Consider the following 26332-nt stretch of genomic DNA (forward strand, 5'->3'; position numbering starts at 1 on the left):
TCACCACAGATCCAAGGTCAGCCTCACCTTTGACAACACCGAGCATACAAGTCTTGTGATGCGAATAAATCCATCATTTCCAGGCATCCGCATTATCGGCATCAAGATCCGCTGGATTGTTGAGTCCATGCAGCCATCGGTCTTCTTGAATCGAAATAGCTGGTATAATTGATCCATTGCAACCCGGAAATCAGTATCTTTGGTGTTTGTAGGTGTCTGTGGCGCAAATGTGAGTTGTTCACCCTGCTTAGAGCGGCCGCTGCGTGGCTAAGCTTTGGAAAGTTACCTCACCACTCCAATCCCGCCGCGTCTGCTTCCCTCTCCCTGTAGCCAGCGCATTTCAGCAAGGAAAAGCACGATTTCCGCGAGTGACTTTTGCTCAGTTCACTCGCTGTATGCTTTTCTATAAATCACAGGCTACAACATTGCCGCAGGATATGCGTCTTCACCATCTCTTTGCGCAATGGCATTCAGAGTCAACCTTCCACCAGTCACTCGAGCGCTCCTCGCGGTGACCGTCGCCTTGACGCTTCTCTACAATTTTGCACGATGGCGGCTCCTGCAAGCCGATCCTAGCCCTACCACTGGAGAAACAGAACCTTCTCCGCGACGGATTGTCCCCTACTTGGCCCTCATACCGTCCCATTGTATTTGGTATCCTTGGACGCTCCTGAGCGCCGCGTTTGTCGAGCAGAATATCTTTACACTGCTGTTTCAAGGAGGGGCCTTGTTTTTCGGTGGGAAATATCTAGAAAGAGCATGGGGTTCTCGAGGATTCATCTATGTTATACTCATTGCTTCAATAATACCAAACCTATTGGCCGTTCCCACCTATATCCTGTGGGCTGCGATAACCGGCAACCCTGAAAGAACCTCGACTCCTCTCAATGGCGGTATCACCTTGCAGGCCGCCTTCCTTGTCGCATTCAAGCAGCTGGTTCCTGAGCACACTGTGAGCATATACAAAGGCATGATCAAGATGAGGGTCAAACATTTCCCGGCTGTCTTCCTTGCCGTAAACACGCTATCTGGTCTCCTTCTCGGAACGGACACTGCACTCATATTGGCTTGGTACGGACTCATTACGACCTGGACCTACCTGCGCTTCTATAAACGTCAACCGGATCTGGCATCGACGAACTCCGACAGTGGAGGGTTGAAAGGCGATGCAAGCGAGACATTTGCATTTGCGACATTCTTTCCTGATATTATCCAGCCGCCAATTGCGGCGTTTTGCAACCATGTGTTCGTCTTGCTTTGCAACCTCAAGATATGTACGCCGTTCTCCGATGACGACATTGCAACAGGCAACGAACAGGCCGCTGCTAGAGGCGAAGCCGGTCTACCTAGTTTCAACAGACAAGCGCGAGGAGCGCGAGGAATGACCAAGCGGGACGAAGCGGAGCGACGACGTGCATTGGCTCTGAAAGCGTTGGACGAGAGACTGAATGCAGCCAGTACTCGAGCTGCAACCCAGCACAACGCAACTAGCGCACCTAATCTACCCCAGGGGCAGGAGATGTTGGGTCAAACAGATTATCGACCAGATGCTTGAAGACTTCTTCCCTGATGATTGGTTGGTGCTTGGCCTGTCGATACACAGTACGTACTTCAAATTGGATGTTAGCAGACTCGCTCGATTACTCGGTAACATCGGTCTATATAGCTGGGCTAATGATTCATAACTTCCATAGCCCTCGCATCAGCTCAATAGATACTTCGCTGGACTTAGTGCTCCTCATCACCACATCATGTTTAGGTTGTTCTTACTAGGCGTCTTCCAGCAATCAGAGGCACGGTAACGCTTAATGAGCGCTGCAAGGAGCAAAGTGCCGAGCGGTTTGGTTCATGGGAGGAAGGTGAGCGACAGGCTTTTGGCGTGATGCTAACCTAGATTTAGTATTCGAGAAGGAAAAACCTAATTGCCGTATATGGTTCAATCCTAGAGGGAGAGCGAAGGCCGCGCTAACCTGTGCTTTGCCGAAGCATTCAACTGAGGCTCAGTGACAACCCCTGAGAACGCCAAAACTTGCCTGCCAGCTAGACATCCGTTTCAGCCAAACTCAGTGAAACTGGCCAATTCCATCCACATCACATCACAAGGAGGAAGACCTTGAAAGCGTGGTGGAGGCGCCGTCTTTGTCCATACCTGGTGTGTCATGTGCGGCTTTCTGGTTTTGAGAGACAAGGGAAAGTCATTTGTGTTTCTGGAGAGAATGGACCTTGGGTGGTCACGCCTGCCCTGAAGCCATCTTCCTTTAGGCCCGAATCAGTGTATACCAAGGTATCAGCAATGAGAATAACGCAACACTATTCACTATCTGGAAACAACTTCCACTCGATTCTGCTCTCCCAGTGGTACGGAGCGCAAGGGCAGCGTTCCACGCTCTTTCCAACACCGCGAGAGACAAAATAACCATGTAGGTGCAGACCCCAAGCATTATCACCGCTAATCTTTGGGCCTCTCCGTTTCGCGGGTGAGTCTCGTCGCCAGCGCCCCCATGCGGTGGACCAGATAAAGTTGGAGGACTTGCCATACCGAAGCAATGGCAATTCGCCGGTCTTGGGCCGCAGTTGAGGTGTCGTCGACGAGAGCGTTTTGATGAGGACTTGAGGTAGCATTCGGTGGCGAAGGACTTTCGGACTTGGTAGTGCTATACTTGTTAGTCGTCGACCCTAGGCCTTGCTCTTCGTCGCTCCGCAGTATCTGCACTGTACGGCGCGGAGCATCTTGAGCAAATATGTACAGATAAATCCCTGGCTCCCGAGGAGTCATATTCGTTTGGAGCAGATGTCGATGCTGAGTTCGGTGCCAGACTCTCCTTCATCTCCTGCATGTTCGACTGGCAGAGGACGCTGAACAGCATGATGAGCAGAGGATAGTAGGAAGCAACCCAATATGCATCTCGTTCTCGGCTCGTGCTCTCGGAAGGGTCGACTGAGTTGCACACCATCTTTCTCCGACGACTGATTGAGCAGATTGAAGGAAGATGCTGTGAGAAAGCAACAGCAGATAGGTACACGAATAAATGAAATGGGTGACTGAGGTTGGAGGGACAGGCTGAAGGAGTAGATGAGAGCCACCAGCCCAGTTTGAACCACATAACTAGTACTTACTCCCAATGTATGTGCAGTCTGGCGGAAGAAGCCCAATGCGCCTCGCTGCCCCAGCTAGGACGAGGCCTTTAATGGTCATCTTCGAAGAGAGCGTCAACCGAACAGGAAGAAAGAAGGCCATGAGAGAGGTCGACCTAATCCTAGTACTGCTTTATCGGAGCTGCGGCACATGGTACAGGTCACGTACAGGTCCTGGCGGTCTGGCGGTTAGGAGAGTTAATCGTTCGGCGCGCTTTAGAACGCGGAGGGAGCCAGATCAGAATCCCCTCCTGTCGTTACGGATCCTAAAAAGGGAAGATCAATGCTGAGAAGGACTCCGGGAGCTCTCAAGGATCGCTCAGGAAGCAGAGAAAGAGGAAAACGGCCAACGGCCAGCGTCCAGTAACGAGAGAAAGTGTGCAACCTGGATACCATAATTTAAAGCCCTGCATCACGACGATGCATTTCTCCGTGGTTATTGGTATGGCGCTGGTATTGCTCCAATCTCGGAACTGTCTGGAGTCCAGGTATTATTTTACTTTTGTTCCAAGGGTTCGGCGAGGGCCGTCGATGGTCGATGAACCCACAAATGATTGATGTCTCGATTGTACGATGTTGGGCCATTGCTGTGTCTTCGTCACACCTTCCCTATTAGATAGCTTGGCGCAGGCCTAATCTGTCTGCCACAGACTTACACAATACGATGCTTACCCCCACGTTACATCGAGCACTCCCATCTGTCATTCCAACAACGAGATCGTGTAAAAGTCCTCCAGATCTTCCATTCGTCTTTCGCTCTTGGCTTATCTCGCTCTCCAATCACTTCGGCACGAGCAGACCCTGTCGTGCAGGTACACCTTTAGTTTCTCTTTCATTGCTACCATATCCTTGAACTACCTACGAGCTATATCATCATCCGCTTGTCCAAGGCTTGGAGCTTCAAGAACTTTCAGGCAGGTGCTTGATGCACGCCCTCCGACTCGCCAGTACTTGTGTTCTGTTCTCCACAACCAGGATCGAGGATCTATCTTTTAAGCGATGAAGCTCAAAAAACGTGCCTGGAGTGAGAACGCGGAGCTGCAAGGAGCTCTAGGTAAGTTACAGCTATAAAACCGTCTTCTCGCGTCACATTTTTATTGTCTTTGAATGTCTATCTTGTGCGGTGGCTATCCCGCAACTCTCCTTTAACTTTGAACCTCGCATCGCCAGCATGGCCCCCAAGCACGCAGCCTTCGCTGCGGCCCTTCTCACGTCCGTGGCACACGCCTCGCTGTACGGCGAATCCAATGCCAACCACACTTGCGTACTAGGTAAGTCCTCAGACGAGCAAGCCGCTGGCCATCCACTGACCAATATGCAGAACCATCGATCCTCTCTTGCTCCGCAGGCGCCAACCCTTTAAAGGCCGACACCTGCTGCACCGAGACCTTTGGGGGCCTCTTACTGTCCACGCAATTTTGGTCCACCTACACCGGCCTCGAATCTGAGGGCCAACTTCTCCCCGCAAATACCTGGACGTTGCACGGCCTGTGGCCTGACTTCTGCAATGGCAGCTACACCCAATACTGCGACCTGACCCGCCAATACGACCCAGCTCCCAGCCCCAACACCACGACTGGTCTTCCCAACGGCACCGCCGTACCAGCCTATAAGGGCCCAAGTATCGACACCTTCCTCACCCCATTCGGCAAGTACGACCTCCTCAGCTGGATGAATACGTATTGGATCAACCAGGGTGCGCCCAACACCGACTTCTGGGCCCACGAGTTCTCCAAGCATGCGACCTGCTTCTCGACCTTTGATGTCCCGTGCTATGGACCTGAGTATCGCCAGCACGAGGAGGTCGTCGACTTCTTCGAGACCGCGATCCAATACTACAAGCGCCTTCCGACCTGGTCGTGGCTGAGCGAGGCGAAGATCACGCCCAGTAACAGCACTCAGTATACCTTGTCGGACATTCAAGGCCAACTGACGAAGAAGTACGGCGCCACACCCTACATAGGGTGCTCCGGGCCCCGGTACAACACGACCGAGGCAGGGAAGAACAGTACCGACACTGGTCGCACGGTGGTGAGCGAGGTGTGGTATTATAGCCACGTTGTGGGCCGCCCTCAGGAGGGAAATTCGCTTCCGGTCAACGCGACGACGCCCAACTCAAGCTGTGCGAAGGCCAAGGGTGCCTTGTGGTACTATGAGATGACTCCGGGCTCTGTGAGGTCCGGATCGAAGTAAATGTTCTTGCTTCGGTCATGAGGAGTCGCCGACGGAGCCGCGATTACGGAAGTGGATTATACATAATGTCTGATGAAGTTGCACACACGAGCATGTATATAATTTGAGTCCTGACTCAGGCAAAGCACACCGGCATGGTATACGGAGTAATCGATACCGCTATCACAAGTTCAAGTTGAACGCAAGGATGGACAATAACGCCGAATCTACATCCCGACCTAATCCTCGCATCACATGGGCAACATGCAAGTCACACCATGAGAAAATCAAGAGAAGACTTTAAGTTTGCCTATATCCTCTGCCGCATATTTTACTACGATCACTCTCCTTGTAACTACCACAGAAACACTGCCCAGAGAGAGGAGCCACGTTACAAACCACTGTCCGCCCCGAAAAAGGCGAGCAAAAAGTGGAACAGAGCGGCAAGCGACGTCCCTCTAGGGCAGTCTCTCACAATGGTAAACATATCCATGGAATATCTCCAGTCAGTCACTGAGAAAATTGCAGGGGCCGGGTGTTCCGATCCTGTCCAGTAAGTCACTCGTTCGTCACAGCCAGAATGTGACAAGGCCAAGGCTGAGTCGAGGGACTGCTGCAACCTGTAATAACACATCTGGCTTGTCTGCTAGACCGAGAACCATTTCATTGCCAGAGATCTCGCCTGATGGCTGTCTCTTATCTCTATCCGATGCCGGCGCGGCTGCGAGGCATTCCTCAGGGTTGCGAGAGCCCCAGGCGCAATAGACTCTTTTATCTAGGCGCTCAGATTGGTGGCAGGGCCTTCGGCGCAGCATCTCGTTAACCAGATCATTCTCAAAGATCTGCTGTAACGACAGGAGTAGTCGATGTCAATAGGGGCTATTTTGAACCAAAACCATCTGATACCTTCCAAGTTCTTGCTGTTCTCGTGCTGTTCGCTCGCTTACTCTCGCTATTATCTGACGGTTCCACCCGAGAGTACTCTGACATATATATTAAGTGTATTAATATCGCGAAACAATTATTCGACTCTTTAATCATAGCCGCTATAGAATAATAAGCGCTATTAGACTATAAACGCTAAGGGGTTGAAGACGTTTACTAGGGCTAGACGAATCTTGGACCATAAACCGGGAAATCTTTTGGGTATACGTCGCCGTTTTTAGATTTCGGATCTCGATGACTTTCCCGAGCCGCTCTTGCCCATCAAGAGCGCCTGTTTCTTTCTTTTCCGCGCATCCATCTTGCTAAAGGCTCTGCAATCCTGTAGTGGTTTGTGATTGTGCGACCTGAGCAAGACGGTGAACAAAACTGGGGAAAGCGCCGGAGGAGCTGCTCGGTGCGGAGAAGTATAAAGGCCCCAGGCGCAGTATCCCACGAGGCTACGATGGTATGAGCGTACACATTGGTCCTCAGAGCCGATGTAGCCACTTACACAAGATAGATGGAGCTTGTCAAATATGTTGCAGCTCACAGTCGTGCAAATCCACGTTTACGTTCGAGGCATGACTTCTACCGTAGCCCAAATTACCTGGTAGGCAAGGCTGGCGGCGAGTTAGGGTGACCACACGGTGACCCGACTTTGATCAAATGATTATCTAAGGTATGTTTCAAAGGTATGTACACAGCTTCTGTTGCCTGTCCTAGTAGGTACGCATTCCCTAGTCATGATGTTCTGGATTTGTAACTAGCCCTTGCGTTGTAGACGGCATGGCACAATGCGGTGCTCTCCACTAGTGGTTTCGATAGAACACATCAGGTTTCTCTCTCCCTCGTGAAGTTAGCTGGTCGTCATGAAGACGTCCTCTTCAGTCGTATCGATTGGACAGTCCATACCTAAAAAGTCCACTCAATTTTTGTTTCTTTCCGATGTAATGTTCCAACATCCATCCTGGAAGTGCCAACAAACTGCGTCAAGGAATAAACCTTGAAGGTCGCGATACATGGCGATCTTCCCCCTCCGCCAGGTTGTCAAAGCCTTAGTGGACAAATCTAAAATCGAGCCTCTTAGAACCTTCGTCGTTGGTATTGTGAATGTATTCGATCTTCTCCTCTCCAGACATTTTGCTCCAGGCTTCTTCCCTCGATTTGTTGCGATGTAAATAATAGTATTTCACAAAGAAGAACAGGGCAATGTTGAAACAGCAAATGCCGAGCAAGATCTTGTTGCCACGTCTGTCTAGATTGGTGTCAGCATGTGGAGAGGAAGGCGAAAGAAGAAAAACATACACAAGGGTCGATCATCCTCTCGGTAAATGTTGGAGCCCACGATATTTCCAGCTTGAACAAACATATTGTATAGTGCTGCAGACACAGCACGGGTGCGAACAGTATTCGAGTTTCGAGAATTCCATGCCACAAGAATTGCGTGACAGTATGGATATGAGAGAAGTCCAGTAAGGAGAGCATATCGGACCCAAGGACTAGCGTTTTCCCCAAGAGTCACAAGAGCCACCAGCCAAGGGAAGATCCAGATATTGGAGGTCGAGGATATAAGCGACCTCTCATTAACCCATTCGCTAATACGGGAAATAATGAGAAGATTGACCCCGAAGAGAAATTGTGAAGGAATCGTCAATAAGTTGGCATCAAAGGTGCTGAAACCCATTTGCCTCAGGATGAAGGCGAGATAGTTCTGCGGCGGATTTGGTGGTATGTAGGTCGTTAGCCCAATGAGGTAAAGAGGCCAGAGGTCGTAATCTTTCAGGCATTTCCAGAGACGTTCAAGCCCGACGGCCTGGCGGTTGTGCATATCACCTTTGGACGGGTCATCTCGCAGCAATCGGTTGACTAGGATCTTCTCCTCGCGTTCATTGAACCATCCCTTCCTCCCTCGGAACCTACTAGCAGTTTGACACGGACTTGCAGGCATGAGAATCCAGCTTGCAACACCAACAGCGCCAGTAATGACACCTTCAATCAGGAACAAGAACTGCCAGCCGGCCCAACCATGGATGCCCCTCATTTGAAGTATCCCAGCTGCAAGGAGAGAGCCGAGGACATTACAAGTGCTAAGGACTGTCCAGAACCAGCTTAACCGAATGGGAAGCTCGCGGGATTTGTACCAGTATGTGATATACAAAACAGTGTCGGGCTATGGTTAGGTTAGTTTCTGCTAAGACAGCAAGCGCCAGGCTTACAATGAAACCTCCCATGAGTAGGCCCAGAAGACACCGGCAGATATAATAGCCTATCTTGCCAGTGAGGCCTGCTTGTGCAGCGGAGATAATGGACCATGCAGTAATAATAAAAGGTATCCAACTGCTTAATGTCAGCTCCAGTCTCGTTCAGCAAAAGTAATCTTACACGTCGGGGCCTAGCTTCTTTGAAATTAGACCAGAGGGCAGTTCGGCTGAGAGGAATGACACCAAAAAGATAGTTTGACCGTAATTGAAGTCGTTCGTGTTCATGCCCAATTCCTCTAGCATGTTGTCACTGATTGCTTGTCCGACTATTAGCAAATGTAGAAAGCTTGGATCTAGTTGAATACCTCTGTTAATGTTACGGCGATTGAGATCCAGTGCGAGAAACATCATCCAACACCACGCCATAATGCGATAGTCAACCTAGATGACCGGTCAATGCTATCACGGTGGAAGGACAGCTGTGGGGATCATGCCTTCCGCTTCAGACGCTTTTCTTCGGCGGCAGACCAGGTAAAGCTAGGATCAAACCGGTGTCTGCCCTCATAGCGAGCGTTCTCGTAAACATCTTTCCAGTAATCTGCGACTTTGGGATCAGAAAAGACATGGCCTCCGTATGAGCCGTAATCGCCATCAATGTCTTGAGTTATATCGTTATCTTGGCCTCCTGAAGTAGCTACTGTAGCTGCCGTCGCACCCTCCTTGTCAGTACATCCGAGTTCATCGAGAACCTTGGTCTGAGAAGTGCTGGGCGAAGACATATTATCTATGGGGCTGGCTCGAGTGGAAGTGGAAGAGCCGAATCAAAGAGACGTAGGAGAACGCAGTTCAAACCTCTCGGTGGTGGTCATTCAATATTCCTGGGGCGCCGTCCTTTTCTTATACAAGCCCAGATCCATCTTCGAGGTACCTACCGCAAAGTTTCTTATGATAACATCATGTATTTGCTTCAATCACACAAGAGGCATACGCGGTGCGCCATGAATCCACTGCAACTAAAGGACTTGGAAGTGTTGAATCTGTGCGAAAATATGTTGTCTGATGAACCCATTGACGGACCCAGGACTCGGAATTTGCTTGGACTTTCTGGGCACGATAATGATCAAACAAATGATGTGTTGTAGAATGAAATTTCCCAAGCATGAGAAGTATTGGCATATGAGACGTGATTCTTGCCAAGGCTTGCGTGCTTTGAAGACTGGCTCCGGGACATATGATCGACTGTAATGAGCTAGTATAATCCAAACTGGCCATTGCTCCGAAGACTCCAATATCACATTGTGACGTTGTTACTTAACTAACTCACCTTCGCACAGGGGGGGAATATACGCTGAGAGCTGCCGAGAGCAGGAGACCTCTGAAATCCTGGAAACACACTCGGCCTGGCGAAAAAGGTGCGGAGACGAGTTTCGGTATTGGGTTTCGGGATGACAATCTACCTATCTAATGTAATGGGTGTTCGGATCTTATCTTTGGAGATCAGCCCAGGATGCGAAAGCCACTTGAAACAATCCCGGTGGTCCTTGCATTTGGTAGGATAGATGCTGAAGAAGTCCGGTGCAGACGACGTCGAAATGTCAGTTGGCGACGCTGGAACGCGATAGCGCGAATGATTCGCCGGACTCGAGTTCAGTGGAGCATTGTCTTAGAAGATGATGATCCCAGGCATAAATAGAGACGAGGAGCTCCTTACGCTCCTCTATCAGGTCCGCTAACTTGGCCATCAGCCTTCTCCGATCTGTTCCTAGGAGAAGCTTCCATGATGACTCCCTCAACGCCTTTCGCTTCAACAAAAAGCCGAACATGTACGTTCCTTCTCGATGAGCGTTGCCTTGAAGGATCACCAAATCATGGCTTCCTTTGCGCCATGCCAGCTTGACATTTGTCAATTACTCCAATTTGCTTTCGCTGTATGAGCGGCAATGCTGTCTTTCAAGCGTTGATGATGGATACCACATCCAATTGAAGTAGAGATTCGAAATAACAGCCCAAAGCGTCGCGCAAAGTTTCGCTGGTAAAGGCTGAGGATCGATTGAGACGCTGAGCGAACGTCGAATCCACTGGTGCGCCTGTCCTGCTCATGCACTTTTCGTGCGCATCGTTTGGGACTCCTTGATTACTGAAGAGTCCGACGTGTCAGCTAGCAACTCATCACAAAGTAGGAGCCTCTGTTCGCGGAAACGCGTGTGCAAACTCCAGATCCAGCTTACCCTCTGACCAACCCCTGCATGGCAACAATCGATGTGGGCTCTGACCGGGGCATACCGTTCAAAGCTCGAGATGGCATGGATGGTTGATGGTTATCGTCATCCTTGCCAGAGCTTTCCTCACCATCGCTATCAGACTTAGCCGATCCGTTCCCTACCTTGACCCTTTTCTTTCTAGCAATGTCCATATTCGGCTCTTTGTCGAGTGATGTGCGTTCAGGAGAATCAGTTGCAAGGGCGTAGGTAGTATCTAGATATCAACCCATCTCTAAGCTCTGAACTCGCTCGTCCGGGTTCTATCCAATCTTCTCAGCTCTACTGTAGTTATCCGATGATGGAGAGCTTGTGCTCTGTCGAATGGGGTAACAATCTTAGCGTTGTTGACGTCGACAAGCAGCAAATATGTGGGCCAGTGTGATTCGCTTGCACTTCTCTTCTCAAGTGCCAACTTTTCATCGATATAAAACTTCATGGAGACGAATGTTCGCTCGGAATCATTTCCATATGAAGGACTCACTCGCTCGATCGTTAGATCTGAAGGAGATGTAGATATGGGAGGGGCTCGGCGTTCGCATGCCTCGTGTTGAAAGGTGGATGAGTGGCTGCGGTGAGATGAGAAGAAGAGTGGATAAGAAGATTCATGGTGAGCTTATGGATTAAGATTGGAAGATGGCACTGGCATTCGTAAGAAAGTAAGTGAATAGTAGTGAGTTTGTTGATGGCCTTGAGCAGTTAAGTGAGACATGCTGGTGACTGCCCTGAGTGTTGTTGGCAGAATTTCACAAGTTTTAATTTCTGCAAACTGCGCCCTCTTCCTCACCCACCACAACCACAATCTCTCATGCGATAACGTGAACATAGTTCACGATTTATCACCATGGTGAGCCATCGAAACGTCAAAATCGAGTCTCAAAGACTTACAGAGACAATGGCGGAGGTCCTTCGGGACCCATCAGTGCCATTCCCCGAGACGACCAGCGACGAGCTGGTCAACCCAGAGATGTCACACCCAGAGATCCGGTACCTCGCCATACAAGAGACTTCAGGGAGGCGATGGCCTTTGCCAGGAATGGGACCACAGTCCCACCTGTGATTGACTATCAACCGCCCCCACCTAGAGGTATGGGAGAATGGACTGATGTCTATGAATATTTCCGCCAACGCAATGCTCAAGAGCAAATGGCGAAAGGGAACTCTGACATTATGGACACTGGCCCACCCAAAAACGGGATGGGTCAACAGCGTGCTCCACGTCCACCGGTCCCGATGTTCTCGTTCTATGATCCTCCTGTGTCCAGGCCTCAGGATCGATTGGCAACTGCAAAACCTAATCCGTTGGCTATGCAGTCTGTTGCAGTCGATAGCGTCGGCGTCGACGATCGAGTCAAGGAGCATCTCAAGAATGACAATGGTCTCAAGGCTACCAATACGCTGGTATGTCCTGTGACGCAGCTTGAGTTGGCGTTCAAGGGGGGTATTGCTCCCACTAAACTGCCACAGACTCGGACTCCGGTCACGGGTACGCCAGCATCAATCTCATCCTCTCCCAAAGAGCAGGATGGAGATAAGCTGGTTGATGCGCACATGCTGCAGGACCTAGCCGCCACAGCCTCCTTTCCGGAATTGACCCAGGAAGAAAAGTACCTTCTGGCAGGCACGGATATTGAAGATCTCATCGACTACGTTGAGTTCGAGTAGTATCAACGAGGTAAGCACCGCCTTTGCGCAGCTTTGGTGTGCTAATACGGTCATGTTGTACTCTGAAGATCATTCTTGAATCATCCATGAGTATGGCATGAACCACCCGAGAGCCAAATGGCACCCCAGTTTCGTGGGTTTGCAAGAAGACTTTTTCGCATTGTCAACTTTTGGGATCATGTAAGAGTATGGAGGAACCACTTTGTTCCTAGCTCATGGTGACCTGTGTAGAGTACGTAGGTAGTTTAGGTCTACGGGCCTTTACCCAATACCAACGACTCTACACGCACACTCCTGCTCCCTTCCACCTTCAATTATTTCTTTCGCTAGGTCAAGGATAGCCGGCTGAACAGTTGCTCCGTCCTCGACAATGCCAGCCGTTCTGGCCCTGTCGTAGTGATTTCATTGGCGGACTTAACCAAAGTTGTGAGATTGGGGCAAGTCGACGCGCTAAACCCTTTCCTTCTGAAAGGGTATAGTTAGACCACTACATATCTTAGGATGGTGGTTAAGGAGTCGCAAGCGTGGCTTTCGACGGAGATACAGCATGAAGTCCGACGAACGTGCAGAGTGCAAGGATTGCACCGGCCGGAAGCCAGTCTCGGTGACAGACATGGGGTCCGCAAGACGGGAGCATGGCGATGGATGGAGCGAACGGGATATGGAAAGTAAGGTATAAAAGGACTGAAGGCAACGAGATGGATAGGAGAGTTCTTCTTCCCGTCCAAGAGCCCAAGAACGTCGACGAAGTCGCCTTTCAATTACAATGTATACTCTCATCCCGCATACCCATCGCGCGCTGCGCCAGGACACCTATGCCTCCCAACCCATTGTCCAGACCATACCCACGCCGCAGCCCACCCCTGGATCCGCCGTTCTCAGAGTCGAACTCGCCAACATCCTCTCCTACACCAAGGACATCTACAACGGCGCTCGGAAATACCCATACCCAACGCCCTTGACCCTCGGTTCCAGCGCCCTCGGCCGTATCGTCGCACTGGGTCCCGATGCCATTGGTCTCAAGGCCGGCGACCTGTGCTTTCTCGATGTGACCATCTCCAGCCGCGACGACACCAACGGCTACAGCGCCTCCACGAGCACATTCCTATCGGCCATCCACGACGGGTACAGTCCAGCGAGCAAGAAGCTCATGAGCGAGGTGTGGCGTGACGGGACGTACGCGGAATACGTGCGCTGGCCGCTGGAGAACTGCCACCGTGTCGACGAGCTCAAGTTGTTCGACAAATTGGGGTATAGCATGGAAGACCTGATGTTCATCCCCAAAATGATGGTCCCGTACGGCGGATTGGGACCAGGGGGTATTGACATCAAGCCCGGTGAGACGGTGGTAGTGGCTCCGGCGACGGGCAGCTTTGGAAGTGCGGCGGTGCATGTTGCTTTGTCGTTGGGCGCAGGGAGGGTGATCGCAATGGGTCGGAATATGGCAACGCTGGACAAAGTCAAGATTGCTGCTGGCGCGAAGGGGTCGAGGGTAGAGTGTGTGAGACTCAGCGGTGAGTGGGAGGAGGATTTGAAGAGGTTGGAAAACCTAGGAGGGTCCATTGATGTGTTTTTCGATACAAGTCCACCTGCGGCTGCATCTTCGGGGCATATCAAAGCGGGCATCATGGCGTTGAAGAAAGGCGGACGGTGTGTGCTTATGGGTGGAATCATGGGCGACGTGGCACTGCCGCATAGTCGCATCATGCATTGGGGGATAATGATCAAAGGGAAGTGGATGTTTGAAGCGGTGGATGTGAGGAGGATGATCAATCTGGTGGAAACGGGGGTGGTGAGTCTGTATCAGCAACAGCAGATGTCGCCAATGGGCGCGAAATGTTTTGGGACGTATGGGCTGGAGGAGTGGGAGAAGGCGTTTGAAGAAGCGGAACACGTTGGGAGTGATGGGTTCGTGTTGCTGAAGCCGTAGGTCGAAAGATCTTCCCAAGACCACCTCTAAGAAGTGAAAAAGGAAATAATGTCGGCTGAGGACATCGGATAGGACCCTCGTTCAGTATTCCGGTCGCCGTCATTGTGCTTCATAGCTCTCACAATGTCTTCATCGACTTGCGGACTCAGAGAAACACCTGTACACTTCATCATCTGAACATCCACAAGGGCATCACACAGACGTCGTAGCACAGGGCAAAGCCGGCAGTTTGGTACACTTCGGATCAACATGTCATATCGAACACGCCTGCACACTCGGCTCCAGATATCCATCCCCAAACAAGGTACTCGAAAGCGTGCCGGGTTCCGACTTTGTCAGTCGTGATCCCAAGTTCATTAGCCAGCGTATTCCCATCCAGCAGTGTGGCGACATTTTGGGCGTTGAAGCAGAAAATGCGGACTCGACAGGCGCCCTCTCTGATGTACCTCTCTTTCCACCGCCATGCACATTCGAAACTTGTGAAGAATGAAATGAAAGGCGAACCCGTCACCGCCCATGTCAGGTGCTTTCGGACATTTTCCCAAGTCGGTGGCTGAAATGGATCTCTTGCACATATACTGTTGCACTTCCCCGGCTCTGGTGGCGGACTAACTTCACCCTTCTTGATGCGTTCTTCTGGCCATGAAGGCACGGCTCGAAAGATTTGTTTGCTCGATCTCCATGGTCTCAAGAGGGTGAAGTCAATGTATGAGCTGCGGTCACTCGGACCAGTTGGCGGGGAGTTGACTATTAAGCTTAGAGATCTTGCGCCTAGTGGCGTGAGGTTCGCTCCTGTGATTAACGTTTCAGGTGGACGGGAGAATGGTTGCTCTGTAAGATTGTATTGCTTCGGAGAAGTGATGTGACTCGGAGCACTTGGACAGTATGAGCAGTTTCATTCCGCGGTGTCGATCCCCCCGAAGCAGGTATTGCAACGTCGGATTGATCGCAATGGGTATATGCAGCCGGATCTTCCAAATCCACTGAATCGACATTGCACAGAGGAGTGGATTCTATTGACGGAGGAGGAGTGTGAGGAAACCGAGGGTGGATTTGTCTGCCTTCATATTCGAGACTCCCTGACGCGTCGTCCACGGGATCCTAACCCATGGTGCCAGCATTGGGTGAGGCACCGGCTTGTCGAGACATTAAAGAGGGGTAGGATAGTGGTGCGGGTTGTGGCTGATAGATCTGAGTGCTCCGTGGGACATGTGAGGAGTTGAGGTGAGTTGCAATTTTTGAAGACGAGAGTGAAAAGTGAGGTGAGAACAAGAGGCAGATGAATACCAGGTAGATAATTCGAGGTCAACGAAACCTGTTCACTTCGAGGCCATTGCCGCAGCCAAGAGCCGTCTCTGTTGGATCTGCTGGATCTGATCAATCTGTACCTAGGTAGGTACCTTCCTCGTTGACACCCTTCCTGCTTGTTTGTTGTTCGCTACTACCGTGGTCATCAGAGAGTTGACCCCATCCTCGGTATCACATCCTGTATACTCCTCTTCCAACCATCCTGGCTCGCCAGCATGGCGACAGCATCATCAAGCATGCTCAACATTTTCTGCACCTCGGCCAGGCTCAACTGCGCAGCATCCTACCTGGGATTGACAGTGAGCCGGTCCAGATGCTTTGTGGTGGTGGTACACTGCCAAACAAACCCATGATCAGCGCGATCAATGAGATGGATCAGGTTCGTCTTCCTTCGTTGTTCATCGTCTTTATCATCATCATCCAAAATCACCCAGTTCCAGCATTGCCTCCGAAAGACTTGATACGCAATCTCTCCAGCACCGGGACTGGCTCTCGCCAACGCAGAGAATATACCGTCTTTCGGAGCAGCACCATGCTGCGCCAGCTCCTGTTGTTCCTCTGCAGCCTCTGCATAAGACTCAAGGTCGTATCCTCCAAGTTGTCCAGCACCACTGCGCAAAAGACGAATTGAATAGTGGGACCGTCCGCCTCAGTGGCAGCTGGCAGCACATGTGCCTGCCAATCAGGCAGGAAGGGCCAACTACGAGCGGCAACAACTTACTCGAACAGGGCTATGGGCTCCTTCGTCATACACACATTGACAAGTGCCACTGCGGCTTTGAAGATCTGTGTCACGTCCACTCGATGCAGCGACTTGAGCAACTGCCGGACTCCCGAGGGCAAGTTACAAACGTGCACAATACCCTCGACCCCATCCGCAGGAGGATCGTCCATCGCTTTGCGCTCTGGACCAGGCACCCAAGTTTTCCAATCAACCCATCCCGTCGATCGGCATTTGGACCATTCTGGCGTGCGTTGCGGAAAAGAGAGCGTCCCCTCGTGAGGTGAGATTGATCGGCGCATTGAGAAGCCGCTTCATATGCCAGTCGATCGAAGTCTGAGCATTTTGATTGTGACGAGGAGAGGTTGTACAAGCTGTCGGCCCATAACTTGTGTGGCACAAGCGAAGTATTCGTATCCGGCTTTCCCGAGAGGGTTCTTTCAACCGCATCGAAGAATGAAGGCATACTGCTGGCATCGAACAAGCTGTGATGACCGTGCCATATCAGCCCAGTGCCACCGTCAATCATTTTGAACAGCATAAAGCGCACAAAGGCCCAGGACGTGAAACAAAATCGATTGTTAAGTCATCCATGAAAAGCTGCATCAGATCTCCAGTCTTTTCCACAACCTCATCACGAAGGACAATGGTCTCGTCGAACCACGAGTCCGTTGGCCGCATGACTACGAAGACGGCCTGATGCTCGTGGGCAGGCAGCGCCACGCCCGGAACATACGCTGCCATACTTTGCAATATCGCGTGTTCTGTCAGTGCGAGTCGGAGGGCACGAGAGACGTCTTGAACGGACGCTGCACAGAGCCACTCACTACGCATATATCCGCTCAATTGCCTCCGTTGACGCAGCCAGAGCTCCATCAAACTGTACACCGGGATGACATCCTCGACATTGTTGTCCCAGGAGAGATTTAGCGGCGATAGGATGTTCTGAATCGCTTGTTGTGCTTGCTTGGCGAAATTCGCATCGCCCTGGACGAATTTCATGTCTTCGACTCCCGGTTGACCTGCTCGCTGGGCGCCCGTCGGCGGCAGTACTGCCTGGCCGACACGTGTAGTGGTGCTCAAAAGAGTAAGCTGGTCCTTGATGACCGAGTTTCGAACGACATCATGCAGTCCGAGAGTCAAGCCTCTTTCTTCCTTCAGCAACTTGGGAAGTCGGGAAAGCAGTAGTGAGTCTGCGAACTCGAACACAGACGAGGCCGGGGTGAGGCTCATGCCAGGTTCGACGTGCAGCAACTTCTGCCACAATGCGCAGAAATCAGGCAGAGAAAATGTGTGCTGCGGATCAATGTGAGGCTCTAACAGAGAGCTGCCCCTTGAAGCAAAATGCTCTTTGATTATTGTACACAGTTCATTTTTCCTTGGCTTGCCGGAACTTATGCGCGGGTAGTCATTCAGACCAAGGTCTCGGAGGTCGATGATATGCTCGACCATAGATGTCGCGCCGAGTGTCCGCAGCAAAGTCTGTCTCAATCTTGCGTCGGTGCAATCACTACTCCTCTGCTGCACAATAGCAACGGGAACCTCCCCAGCAGCGCCATCAGGGAGGCCAACGATTTCTGCGGTCGCACCGAGCTCCCGGAAAACAGCTTCGATGGCTAAGGGTTCGTCAAAGGAGCCATGTTCTCGCGTTCAATCCGCGGCCCTCCAATACAATCGACGCGGAAAGGAGAAGGAGTAGGGACTGGCTGGCATAGTTCCTGTCCAAGTCTCTCCATTTTCTGAATTGACAACTGGTGTGCGACGAGCGGGATCAAATGGGTTGCCAATCAATTGAGTAGGTTTATGATTTCAGCCGGCCATTTGCCGTGAGTTACGTCGGTCCACTGCATTGACCACGGTTGACATTGGGCTGCCCCCGGCACCTACCCGGGGCACGCCAGGGCTGTTTGCTCCCTTGTGTCCCTGACACCCCATTCGTTGCGTTATCGTTATCTTCTCTCCAGAGTGCGGGGTAAGTCTCGGCATAGTTTCCCAGCACTTCAGTCCATAGTCAGTCTCACAAGACACCGCATGTGACGTGACTCAATGCCTCCGACTCTGTGCTGGACGAGAGGTGAAAATACATGATTGATGAGGTCCTTGCAGACTCAAGCTGACCTGCAGTGCTCCGCGTCATGCTCTATAGCTCCTCCGCTTCTGCAGAATGCTGAAGACTGCCTTCTCGCGGCGTGCTCTTCCGCTGCTCCAGCGCAGATGGACCAGTCAAACCACTCAGCAACCGTTTCCCCCAGACATCAACGAATGGTCGCATCCTCCATCGAACGCGACTATATCAGATGAAGAAATATACAGACTTGCAGCAAAGCCTCGTCGGCCTCTCACACTCGCGGATCTGGTCAGGTTAGTACGTCACTCGACCAAGCTCGACCTTTATTGACTACGACAGACATGGCAAGCCTCCATTGCGAGATGCTGCTCTTTTGGACTCGGCGAACTTTACGTTATCACTCCTGCCCGCGCGCCTAGCTCATCGGATTCAAGCGCTTCGAAATCTACCGTTCATCGTTGTTGCGAATCCTCATGTCTCCAAGATCTACAATAACTACCTGCACTCCCTATCCACCTTGGAGCCATTCTACAAGAAGCCTATAGAGACGATAGAAGAAGAAATGAAATTCACAGACGTCATGGCAGATCTAGTCAGGACGCACTCCAATACAATCCCCACGCTAGCCCAAGGCTTCCTACAGTGTCGAAAGTACATCGAACCAGCCGAGGTGACAACATTCTTGGATCAACACCTCCGTGCAAGAATAGGAACCAGACTTGTCGCGGAACAACATCTAGCACTCCATATGGCTTCGACTGGTGACGCAGCCACCCAGCCGCCTGATTCGCACCACGTCGGGGTTATTGACCTGGCATTGCGACCGGCGGATATAGTAAGACAATGCGAAGGATTTGTGGGGGAAGTCTGTGAGCTGAAATACGGTGTCCGGCCGTCGTTGGTGATCAATGGCGAGGTTGATGCAGAGTTTGCTCACATCCCCATGCATCTCGAATATATCATCACAGAGCTGCTCAAGAACGCCATGAGAGCAACAATTGAATCTGGCAAAGAAGGTGAGCCCATCGAAGTGACGATCGCATCGGCTCCGGATGTGACGACGACCAAACTTGACTCGCTGAAGAAGCTTTCTGTGACCGAAGCGAACGCTTTCGATTTCTCGCAAGAAGGTCTCGACGAATACTGTTCTTCTCCAGATGCGGATATCGGACCACTGAATGCTGCTGCTCCTTGCATCACTTTGAGGATTCGAGACAGAGGTGGAGGGATTCCGCCGGAGGCACTTGCAAACATATGGTCTTACAGCTTCACCACATTCAACAAGGATGAAGTCGATGAAGCGAGCGATGACACGGGAGGAAGTGCAGGTCTGAATGCCATTTCCCACAGTGGAACAGATCAGAGCTCTATTGCAGGCCTTGGATACGGTCTGCCTTTGGGACGAGCTTACGCCGAGTATTTTGGTGGAGCAATTGCTGTTCAAAGTATGTACGGTTGGGGCACGGACGTATATCTGACACTCCAGGGCATCGGCAAGATGGAAGAAACGAAGAAGGCTAAGACCGGATTCGAGAAGCTGCAGGCCGAGAACGGCAACGAGTGAGAAGCCCGTCACCCTCGATTAGGTGAAGACAGCATGAATCCTTCCTGCCGCACGATCCGCCAGCCTCTCCTGCATTACGACGCCATACATCTCCCTCACCCAGCGACACACAATCTTTCTGGTATCCTTGGGGTCCACAATCTCCTCGACATTGAACGGTTGAGCAGACCTCACCGGGTTCATGAGTCGGATATATTCGTCCTCAAGCTCCTTATATCGCTTTTTGACAGCCTCAGAACCATGCTTTTCGCCGATCTGCTTTAATTCGTGACGATGACCGACCTCAATGCCTCCGTCGAGAGGCAGACTCCCCCAATTCCCGCTTGGCCAGGCAATTCTCATCCACGGCTCGCGCGAGTCGAGCATGATACCTCCGGCGACTCCGTAGACACGGCGGGTGATGACGGAGAAGATAGGGGTGGTGGTTGAATAATAAGCCTTGCCGAGTTCGACACCCCACTTCATCGTGGCAGAACGTTCGGCGACAGTGCCGATGGCGTATCCAGCTAGACAGATAATGAGTGTCACTACAGAGCATACAGAGACCAAGAGTCTCGAAGAGAGGACAGGAGTAACTTACGAACGTCCACAAACTGCACAATGGGCAAATTGAACACATCACAAAACTTGATCATCTTCATCAACTTCTGGCTTCCCAACGCATCCAGCGCGCCCGAATTGACCTCGCAATTCAAGCTAAGTATTCCCACGGGTCTCCCACCCATTCGTGCCAGACCTGTTATACTCGTGCGTCCCCACATCCTCCCAATCTCAAACCACGACCCGTTGTCGGCAACGCTCTCGATGATCGTGTACGGATTGTACATCCTGTTTTTCCGCCTGGGAATGACGCTTCGCAAGCCTATATCCTCGCGGTTGACATCATCATGCACACACTCGATGCAGGGGGGAGCCTGAAACATGCCACAATCGGGCAGATAGCCGAGCACGGTGCGGATCTGGTCGAAACAGTCCTGCTCGTCGCGGGCCATGTTGTCGATGGTCCCGTTTGTGCAGTGCACGTTGGGACCTCCAAGGTCGGCGAACGACAAGCCTTCTTCGAAGGTGGCGCCCTCGACGACTTTTGGTCCGGCGTTGAACAGGCTGCCGATGTTCGCGGCCATGACGGAGAAGTGGGTGGACACGACGCGCGCGGCGCCCAAGCCAATGGCGGGGCCCAGCACGGCACCCAAGTTCGGGATGCCCATGTTCAGTTGCTGGACGACAACTGACAGAACGTTCAGGTGCGGGATGTAGCTGTAGCCCTGCGTCATGATGGTCGAGACGCTGCCGCCGCCGGAGCTGCCGTCGACGAGTTTGACCACGGGCACTTTCAGGCGGAGCGCGAGTTTTTCGCCGTAAAGTGTCTTGAGGGCCACGGAGCCGTCGGCGTGGCCGGACCGGATCGAGAAGTCGTCGGACGTTAGGTAGATCTGCCGCGTTTTTGCTGTGCGTGGACATGTCACGCGGCCGAAACCTTGCGGGTTGTTGGATGGCGTGAAGGATGTGATGTGTTCGCGCTGCGGGTGGAGAGCGTCGCGTTGCCAGGTCGCCGTGCCTGTGATGGAGCCGAGTTCGCGGAAGGTGTGCGGGTCGAGAAGCGCGGAGATGCGTTCGCGCGACCACAGTTTGCCAGAGGACTTTTGACGTATGTAGCCTCTGTTGTTTGGGTCGGGCGTCTGCGCCATGTGTTGGAGGGTCGAGATTTGAGAAAGGATGTCGGAGTAGTCGGACGGGAGGTCGGCGGAGGCGTCGTGGGAGGTTTTGCTGGATTTCGACGAGCGTGCGCGTGCGCGGGGACGTTTGGTGTGTACCGTGCCCGGTTCGGCTTCGGATTGGCTCATTGAAAGCTGGGAGGACAATTGAGAGAGGCGGGAACTCGCTGTGCGCGATTGGGAGTAGACGGAGTCATCGGACGGTGGGATGTTGCCTTGACCGGGGCCCGGGGATGGCCTGCTGGGGATGGACGGGGGTGTTTGAGGTTGGGCATAGACTGGATCGTTAATCTGAGAGACAGAGGGCTGACGGGAGGACGACTGCGAGTAGACAGGGTCGTTGGCGGCGTCAACAAATCCTTTGCCTGGCCCCGTCGCGACATGCCGGTGTGGCTGAGATTTGGCGCTGTTTTGCTGTCCGTAGACGGGGTCGTTGATTTGTGAGTCTGTTGGGGTGTTTGAGGCAGATGGTTGAGGTTGAGAATAGACGGGGTCACTCGCTGCGTCGATTGATCCTTTGCCTTCCGATTGAGCGACTTCCTGCCCTGGCTGTGCTTCGGAGCTTGCTGGCTGTGCGTAGACTGGATCGTTGATTTGAGATGTGTTCAGAGACTTCTGGCTTGTAGATTGAGAATACACAGGATCACCCCCAGCGTCGGGCTTGCCTTCTCCCTCGCCAATGGTCATATTCTGCCCTGGTTGTGCCTTGGCCATCGCTGGCTGTGCGTAGACTGGATCATTGATCTCGCTCTGCCCTTCCGAATCATCGCCTACAGCTGCTGCTTGAGAATAGACGGGATCGTCTTTCCCTAGAGGCTTCTCATGGCTCGGAGGTTTGTGATTGGTTTCAGATGTCGATTGCTGGGAGTAGACTGGATCATCAACCAACGACCCTGACGGTCCCTTTGAATCGTCGACCCCAGATGACCGACTCGGTATCGATTTCTTTGAGCCCATAGCTGGTATGGTGGCCTTTCAGTTGGCGGACGTGATACTGTTGGCCAAATAATGCTGCCGAGTGAGTCTCGAGCTGGCCTCGCGAAAAGTGCGGGATTCTGACCATTCATTCGGGGTGATAACAGTCTCTGCTTCCGCGTGCTCCCAGCCGACGACGTCGTCTCTTCTGGATAGTCTTTGATGAAGATATCTCACAGGCGTCGAAATTCAGGGAACAAGCTGACAGAGTCCTCCACAGCACAGCCGATGTCAAATCCGAGTTCAGGCCTCGGCTCTTTTCCAAGTTGGAGTCATGGCATGGCGCATCAACGTCGAGCCGAGACTTATTAGCCATAGAACAACTCCCCACCATATCAACGTCTCTCGACCTGGAGAGCTGCTTCAGGTATAGACAGCTTCCTCACAAATAGAAGCACTGCCTAAAGGAGCAGACAACTACGATCCCGTCCACAGACAGAACGGCTCATCAACTGCCGTGACAATGCCACATCCCCAGCGGCCCATATCACGCATACTCGTCGCCAACCGCGGTGAAATCGCCATTCGGATCCTACAAGCCTGTCACGAACTCTCCAGCCCACCCATAACATTCGCCCTATACACCGACAATGATGCTACACATGTCTCCCTGGGCCGCCCACATCACGCCATCAAACTCCCCAGCCCCTCGTCATACATGAACGTAGACCACCTCATTGAACTGGTCAAACAGCACGACATCGACGCCGTACACCCAGGCTACGGCTTCCTTAGCGAAAGTCCCGAGTTCAGTCGGCGCATGTGGACCGAAGCATCGTGCCTCGTCGTCGGACCGGGCTGGGACGTTCTCGACCGCACAGGCGACAAACTCAAGGCCAAGCAGCTCGCAACGGAATGCGGTGTGCCTGTTCTGAAAGCCATGACTCGCCCGACCGGATCTGCCGCCGATATCCGTCAGTTCGCTGGCCAGGTCGGGTATCCGATCATGATCAAAGCCGTCGACGGTGGCGGCGGGCGCGGTATCAGGCTTGTCAAGGATGAAAGTGCCCTCGAGAACGCCGTACAGAGGTGTATAGGCGAATCACCAAGCCGGACGGTCTTCGCAGAACAGGCGGCCGTGGACGGGTACAAGCACATTGAAGTCCAAATCATTGGTGACGGGAAAGGTGGGATCAAACATATCTGGGAGCGTGATTGTAGTGTGCAAAGACGTTTTCAGAAGATCGTTGAGGTTGCGCCGGCGCCTGTAAGAGACAGAAAAATCGTTGTTTCTGTGATCGAGTCGGCGGGGAGGATGGCGAGACAGTTGAAATATCTCGGCCTTGGGACGTGGGAATATCTCGTCAATGTGAGGCAGGGCAAGTTCTATTTCCTCGAGATCAATCCGCGGCTGCAGGTTGAGCATACGATTAGCGAGTGTATCACGGGTGTGGATTTGGTGAAGGAGCAGTTGCTCATTGCGCAGGGGTTACAGAAGATGGAAGCAAACACAACCTCCAGGATGGGAGAGTCGCCGGGCGACGTGGAGGAAGCGCCAAAATCAGCGTCGATCCAATTGAGGCTGTGTGCAGAGGATCCCTTGTCTGGCTTCGCGCTGAGTATAGGGAAAGTCAGCGACGTGCAGTTCCCGACTGGCAATGGGATCAGAGTGGACAGTCATTTGTCCCGAGGTGGGGTGGTAGGTGCGGATTTTGACAATATGATGGCAAAGATCATTGTCACGGCATCGACATGGGAAGACTGTGTTGTCAAGGCGAGAAGGGCGTTGGAAGAGATTAAGGTCAACGGTGTCAAGACGAATTTGAATCTCCTCAAAGCGATTGTCGCAGATGAGACATTCGCCTCGGGAGACTCAGATACGAGCTGGCTGGAACAAAACATCGACGTTCTAGTGCAGAGCGGCGAGATGATCGCTGCTGAAACCGCAAGACTCGACAATGACCTGCCATCGCTACCAATGAACAGCACTCAATCCTCCAGCATGGGCTCATCGGGCACGACATTCAGAAAGGGTGACGCCTGGACCGTTGTGCTCGAAACCCCCGGACAATCATCCTCCACGAAGCCACCAGCTCACCATCTCTCCATCGACCGCATAACGTGCAACGAGTTTCCCGAAGCGCTCGTCGCAGATGTATCATACACCATCCCTGGCGCCAAACCACAGTCCTACAAGATGACCCTAAACAGCACAACGGCGTCGGCGGATGCCACTTCTTCCACTCACAGGCGAGGCGATCCCAACAACAAAGCACACATTGTCCTTCCCATGAGCGGGAAGCTGATTGAAGTGCTCGTCGAGGAAGGCGACACCGTCGAAGAGAACCAGGTGATCGCCTTTGTGAAGCAAATGAAGATGGAACTGGAAATCCGAGCCCCAAGAGCTGGCACGATCAAATGGGCAATTGAACTCGACAATGAAGAAGGCGACGATGTCGCCGAGGGCGTGTTACTTGCCGAACTTGAAGACGAGACCGCGAAACCAGATATAAGATCTAGACTCTGATGGATTACTATACCACGATCAAGACGGCGCCCCTGAAGCCGCGACACCAGCATATCCACTAAACTCCGCCTTCTCCTCCAGCAAGATGGGAATCTCATCCTGCTTTAGACTCGCAAAAACATCCTTCTCTTTTGGTTTCCATCCCAATCCCCTCAACCTCTTCGCACGACTTCGTGAATTACTCCCAACCACCCACGCCGTGAACTCGCCAAAGAGGTCGCCATAATCCTTCTCCGGAATCGTCTGTGGCTTAGCATCCGTGATCCGTCCAGCGTCATGCAAAGCTTGTCCTATCGTCTCCACGAACTCCGTCCATGCGCAGTCTTGACCGTTTTCGCAGAAGAAGTACGGATTCTCCAGCACCTTTTCGGGGGGTGTCTGCTCGAGCCAGTGTAACAGTGTGATGTACCCTCTCGCGAGATCGAGGACGTGGACCGTGGACCACACCGACGCCCCTTTGCCGACTTGTCCGGCATAGCCGTGCTTAAGGGCGAACCGTGTCAGTGTGGGCAATTGGATGCTCAGCCGCTTGTACTTCGGATTCACGCCGTAGATAAGCGGTGGGATCATGATCGCCAGTTTCGCCTTCGTGCCGAGTTCTTTGCGAGCCTTGAGGATTGCCAAATCGATTAGGCGATGAGAAGCCGTGTCCGGCAAAGCGTCAATATCTTCGGGTTTGTCGTCCGAGTAAATCTTTTCGCCCTTGTATTGGCCTTTCGAGTCATCGCTGACGAGGCTGGTGCCGCTGGTGTGGATGTAGATGGTCTGTTTGCCGTCTTTGGCACGGGCTTTGATGCCTTCGATCACGGCCTCCACTGATGGTAAGTCGTCGGCGGTGGCCGTATGGAAGACGATATCGCTAGCAATGGTCTGCTTGGTGATGGTTGCGTCGTCGTTGAGATTGCCAATGACGGTTTGAATACCATCATTCTGCAATTCTTTGGCATATGATTCGCGACGGACGAGCGTGGTGACTGTGTAGCCTTCGGCTAGGAGCAAATCAACGACGTTGCGTCCAATCTGCAATCGTCAGGAAAATGGCCCACTGCGATGAAGCACGAAGATATTGAGAACGCCAACTTACAAATCCTGGACCGATCAGGAACACGTCCTTCTGCGAAGTCGACATTTTGGGATATGCACGGTGTACTTTGGCAAACAAATGGTGTCTGGGAAGTATTGAAACATGCGAACTTCTGGGATTTGATATACCTCCGTCAATGATGAAC

At 52.3% G+C, this 26332-nt stretch overlaps 10 protein-coding genes across 13 annotated transcripts; 6 read left to right on the forward strand and 4 right to left on the reverse strand.

Moving 5' to 3' along the window:
* Positions 1-79: 79 nt before the first annotated feature.
* On the forward strand, positions 80-2318 carry PV05_11017. Of its 2 annotated transcripts, none has more exons than XM_013454460.1 (2): positions 80-1602; positions 1695-2318. In XM_013454460.1, the coding sequence occupies exon 1, from the start codon at positions 464-466 to the stop codon at positions 1553-1555; it is 1092 nt and encodes a 363-aa protein (XP_013309914.1). In that variant the 5' UTR covers positions 80-463; the 3' UTR covers positions 1556-1602; positions 1695-2318. The 2 variants fall into 2 exon arrangements, with proteins under 2 accessions (XP_013309914.1, XP_013309915.1); XM_013454461.1 differs by having other exon boundaries at positions 80-229; positions 283-2318.
* A 1539-nt stretch (positions 2319-3857) lies between these two features.
* PV05_11018 lies at positions 3858-5839 on the forward strand. Of its 2 annotated transcripts, XM_013454462.1 has the most exons (3): positions 3858-4189; positions 4306-4406; positions 4457-5839. In XM_013454462.1, the coding sequence occupies exons 2-3, from the start codon at positions 4307-4309 to the stop codon at positions 5326-5328; spliced, it is 972 nt and encodes a 323-aa protein (XP_013309916.1). In that variant the 5' UTR covers positions 3858-4189; position 4306; the 3' UTR covers positions 5329-5839. The 2 variants fall into 2 exon arrangements, with proteins under 2 accessions (XP_013309916.1, XP_013309917.1); XM_013454463.1 differs by having other exon boundaries at positions 3858-4406.
* Positions 5840-6910: 1071 nt separating this feature from the next.
* PV05_11019 lies at positions 6911-9300 on the reverse strand. Of its 2 annotated transcripts, XM_013454464.1 has the most exons (7): positions 8927-9300; positions 8798-8873; positions 8614-8749; positions 8448-8568; positions 7537-8401; positions 7144-7486; positions 6911-7078 (listed from the first exon to the last, which is right to left on the reverse strand). In XM_013454464.1, the coding sequence occupies exons 1-6, from the start codon at positions 9209-9211 to the stop codon at positions 7287-7289; spliced, it is 1683 nt and encodes a 560-aa protein (XP_013309918.1). In that variant the 5' UTR covers positions 9212-9300; the 3' UTR covers positions 6911-7078; positions 7144-7286. The 2 variants fall into 2 exon arrangements, with proteins under 2 accessions (XP_013309918.1, XP_013309919.1); XM_013454465.1 differs by having other exon boundaries at positions 6911-7486.
* Positions 9301-11710: 2410 nt separating this feature from the next.
* On the forward strand, positions 11711-12355 carry PV05_11020 (uncharacterized protein; the record flags this gene model as incomplete). Its single annotated transcript, XM_013454466.1, has 1 exon — positions 11711-12355. One exon carries the CDS (start codon positions 11711-11713, stop codon positions 12353-12355), a length of 645 nt encoding a protein of 214 aa, XP_013309920.1.
* Positions 12356-13121: 766 nt separating this feature from the next.
* PV05_11021 (uncharacterized protein) lies at positions 13122-14285 on the forward strand (the record flags this gene model as incomplete). Its single annotated transcript, XM_013454467.1, has 1 exon — positions 13122-14285. One exon carries the CDS (start codon positions 13122-13124, stop codon positions 14283-14285), a length of 1164 nt encoding a protein of 387 aa, XP_013309921.1.
* PV05_11022 (uncharacterized protein) lies at positions 13204-18105 on the reverse strand. The gene has a single exon (XM_013454468.1). It carries the CDS (start codon positions 17764-17766, stop codon positions 16840-16842), a length of 927 nt encoding a protein of 308 aa, XP_013309922.1. The 5' UTR covers positions 17767-18105; the 3' UTR covers positions 13204-16839.
* A 265-nt stretch (positions 18106-18370) lies between these two features.
* Positions 18371-20642, forward strand: PV05_11023 (uncharacterized protein). Its single transcript, XM_013454469.1, has 2 exons — positions 18371-18675; positions 18722-20642. The coding sequence occupies exons 1-2, from the start codon at positions 18479-18481 to the stop codon at positions 19944-19946; spliced, it is 1422 nt and encodes a 473-aa protein (XP_013309923.1). The 5' UTR covers positions 18371-18478; the 3' UTR covers positions 19947-20642.
* PV05_11024 (uncharacterized protein) lies at positions 19808-22804 on the reverse strand. Its single transcript, XM_013454470.1, has 2 exons — positions 20527-22804; positions 19808-20452 (listed from the first exon to the last, which is right to left on the reverse strand). The coding sequence occupies exons 1-2, from the start codon at positions 22616-22618 to the stop codon at positions 19965-19967; spliced, it is 2580 nt and encodes an 859-aa protein (XP_013309924.1). The 5' UTR covers positions 22619-22804; the 3' UTR covers positions 19808-19964.
* Positions 22805-22972: 168 nt separating this feature from the next.
* Positions 22973-25173, forward strand: PV05_11025 (uncharacterized protein). Its single transcript, XM_013454471.1, has one exon. The coding sequence runs from the start codon at positions 23100-23102 to the stop codon at positions 25101-25103; it is 2004 nt and encodes a 667-aa protein (XP_013309925.1). The 5' UTR covers positions 22973-23099; the 3' UTR covers positions 25104-25173.
* Positions 25122-26232, reverse strand: PV05_11026 (uncharacterized protein; the record flags this gene model as incomplete). Its single annotated transcript, XM_013454472.1, has 2 exons — positions 25122-26123; positions 26188-26232. The coding sequence occupies 2 exons, from the start codon at positions 26230-26232 to the stop codon at positions 25122-25124; spliced, it is 1047 nt and encodes a 348-aa protein (XP_013309926.1).
* Between the last annotated feature and the right edge of the window lie 100 nt (positions 26233-26332).

This window comes from Exophiala xenobiotica (assembly GCF_000835505.1).
Source record: "Exophiala xenobiotica strain CBS 118157 unplaced genomic scaffold supercont1.7, whole genome shotgun sequence".
Classification (NCBI taxonomy): Eukaryota; Fungi; Ascomycota; class Eurotiomycetes; order Chaetothyriales; family Herpotrichiellaceae; genus Exophiala; species Exophiala xenobiotica.

What these genes read in the sequence shown, in the direction of transcription:
- PV05_11022 (XM_013454468.1), bottom strand. Translation starts at nt 17,766, where the DNA reads ATGGTCGAGCATATCATCGACCTCCGAGACCTTGGTCTGAATGACTAC.
- PV05_11018 (XM_013454463.1), top strand. Translation starts at nt 4,307, where the DNA reads ATGGCCCCCAAGCACGCAGCCTTCGCTGCGGCCCTTCTCACGTCCGTG. An exon ending in CAACCACACTTGCGTACTAG is followed by an intron (nt 4,407 to 4,456) that starts GTAAGTCCTCAG and finishes ACCAATATGCAG; the next exon opens with AACCATCGATCCTCTCTTGC.
- PV05_11024 (XM_013454470.1), bottom strand. Translation starts at nt 22,618, where the DNA reads ATGGGCTCAAAGAAATCGATACCGAGTCGGTCATCTGGGGTCGACGAT. An exon ending in TGTGCAGTTTGTGGACGTTC is followed by an intron (nt 20,453 to 20,526) that starts GTAAGTTACTCC and finishes TTATCTGTCTAG; the next exon opens with CTGGATACGCCATCGGCACT.
- PV05_11017 (XM_013454460.1), top strand. Translation starts at nt 464, where the DNA reads ATGGCATTCAGAGTCAACCTTCCACCAGTCACTCGAGCGCTCCTCGCG.
- PV05_11023 (XM_013454469.1), top strand. Translation starts at nt 18,479, where the DNA reads ATGCTGAAGACTGCCTTCTCGCGGCGTGCTCTTCCGCTGCTCCAGCGC. An exon ending in ACACTCGCGGATCTGGTCAG is followed by an intron (nt 18,676 to 18,721) that starts GTTAGTACGTCA and finishes TGACTACGACAG; the next exon opens with ACATGGCAAGCCTCCATTGC.
- PV05_11025 (XM_013454471.1), top strand. Translation starts at nt 23,100, where the DNA reads ATGCCACATCCCCAGCGGCCCATATCACGCATACTCGTCGCCAACCGC.
- PV05_11019 (XM_013454464.1), bottom strand. Translation starts at nt 9,211, where the DNA reads ATGTCTTCGCCCAGCACTTCTCAGACCAAGGTTCTCGATGAACTCGGA. An exon ending in TCGCCGTAACATTAACAGAG is followed by an intron (nt 8,750 to 8,797) that starts GTATTCAACTAG and finishes TAGTCGGACAAG; the next exon opens with CAATCAGTGACAACATGCTA. An exon ending in AGAGGATGATCGACCCTTGT is followed by an intron (nt 7,487 to 7,536) that starts GTATGTTTTTCT and finishes ACACCAATCTAG; the next exon opens with ACAGACGTGGCAACAAGATC.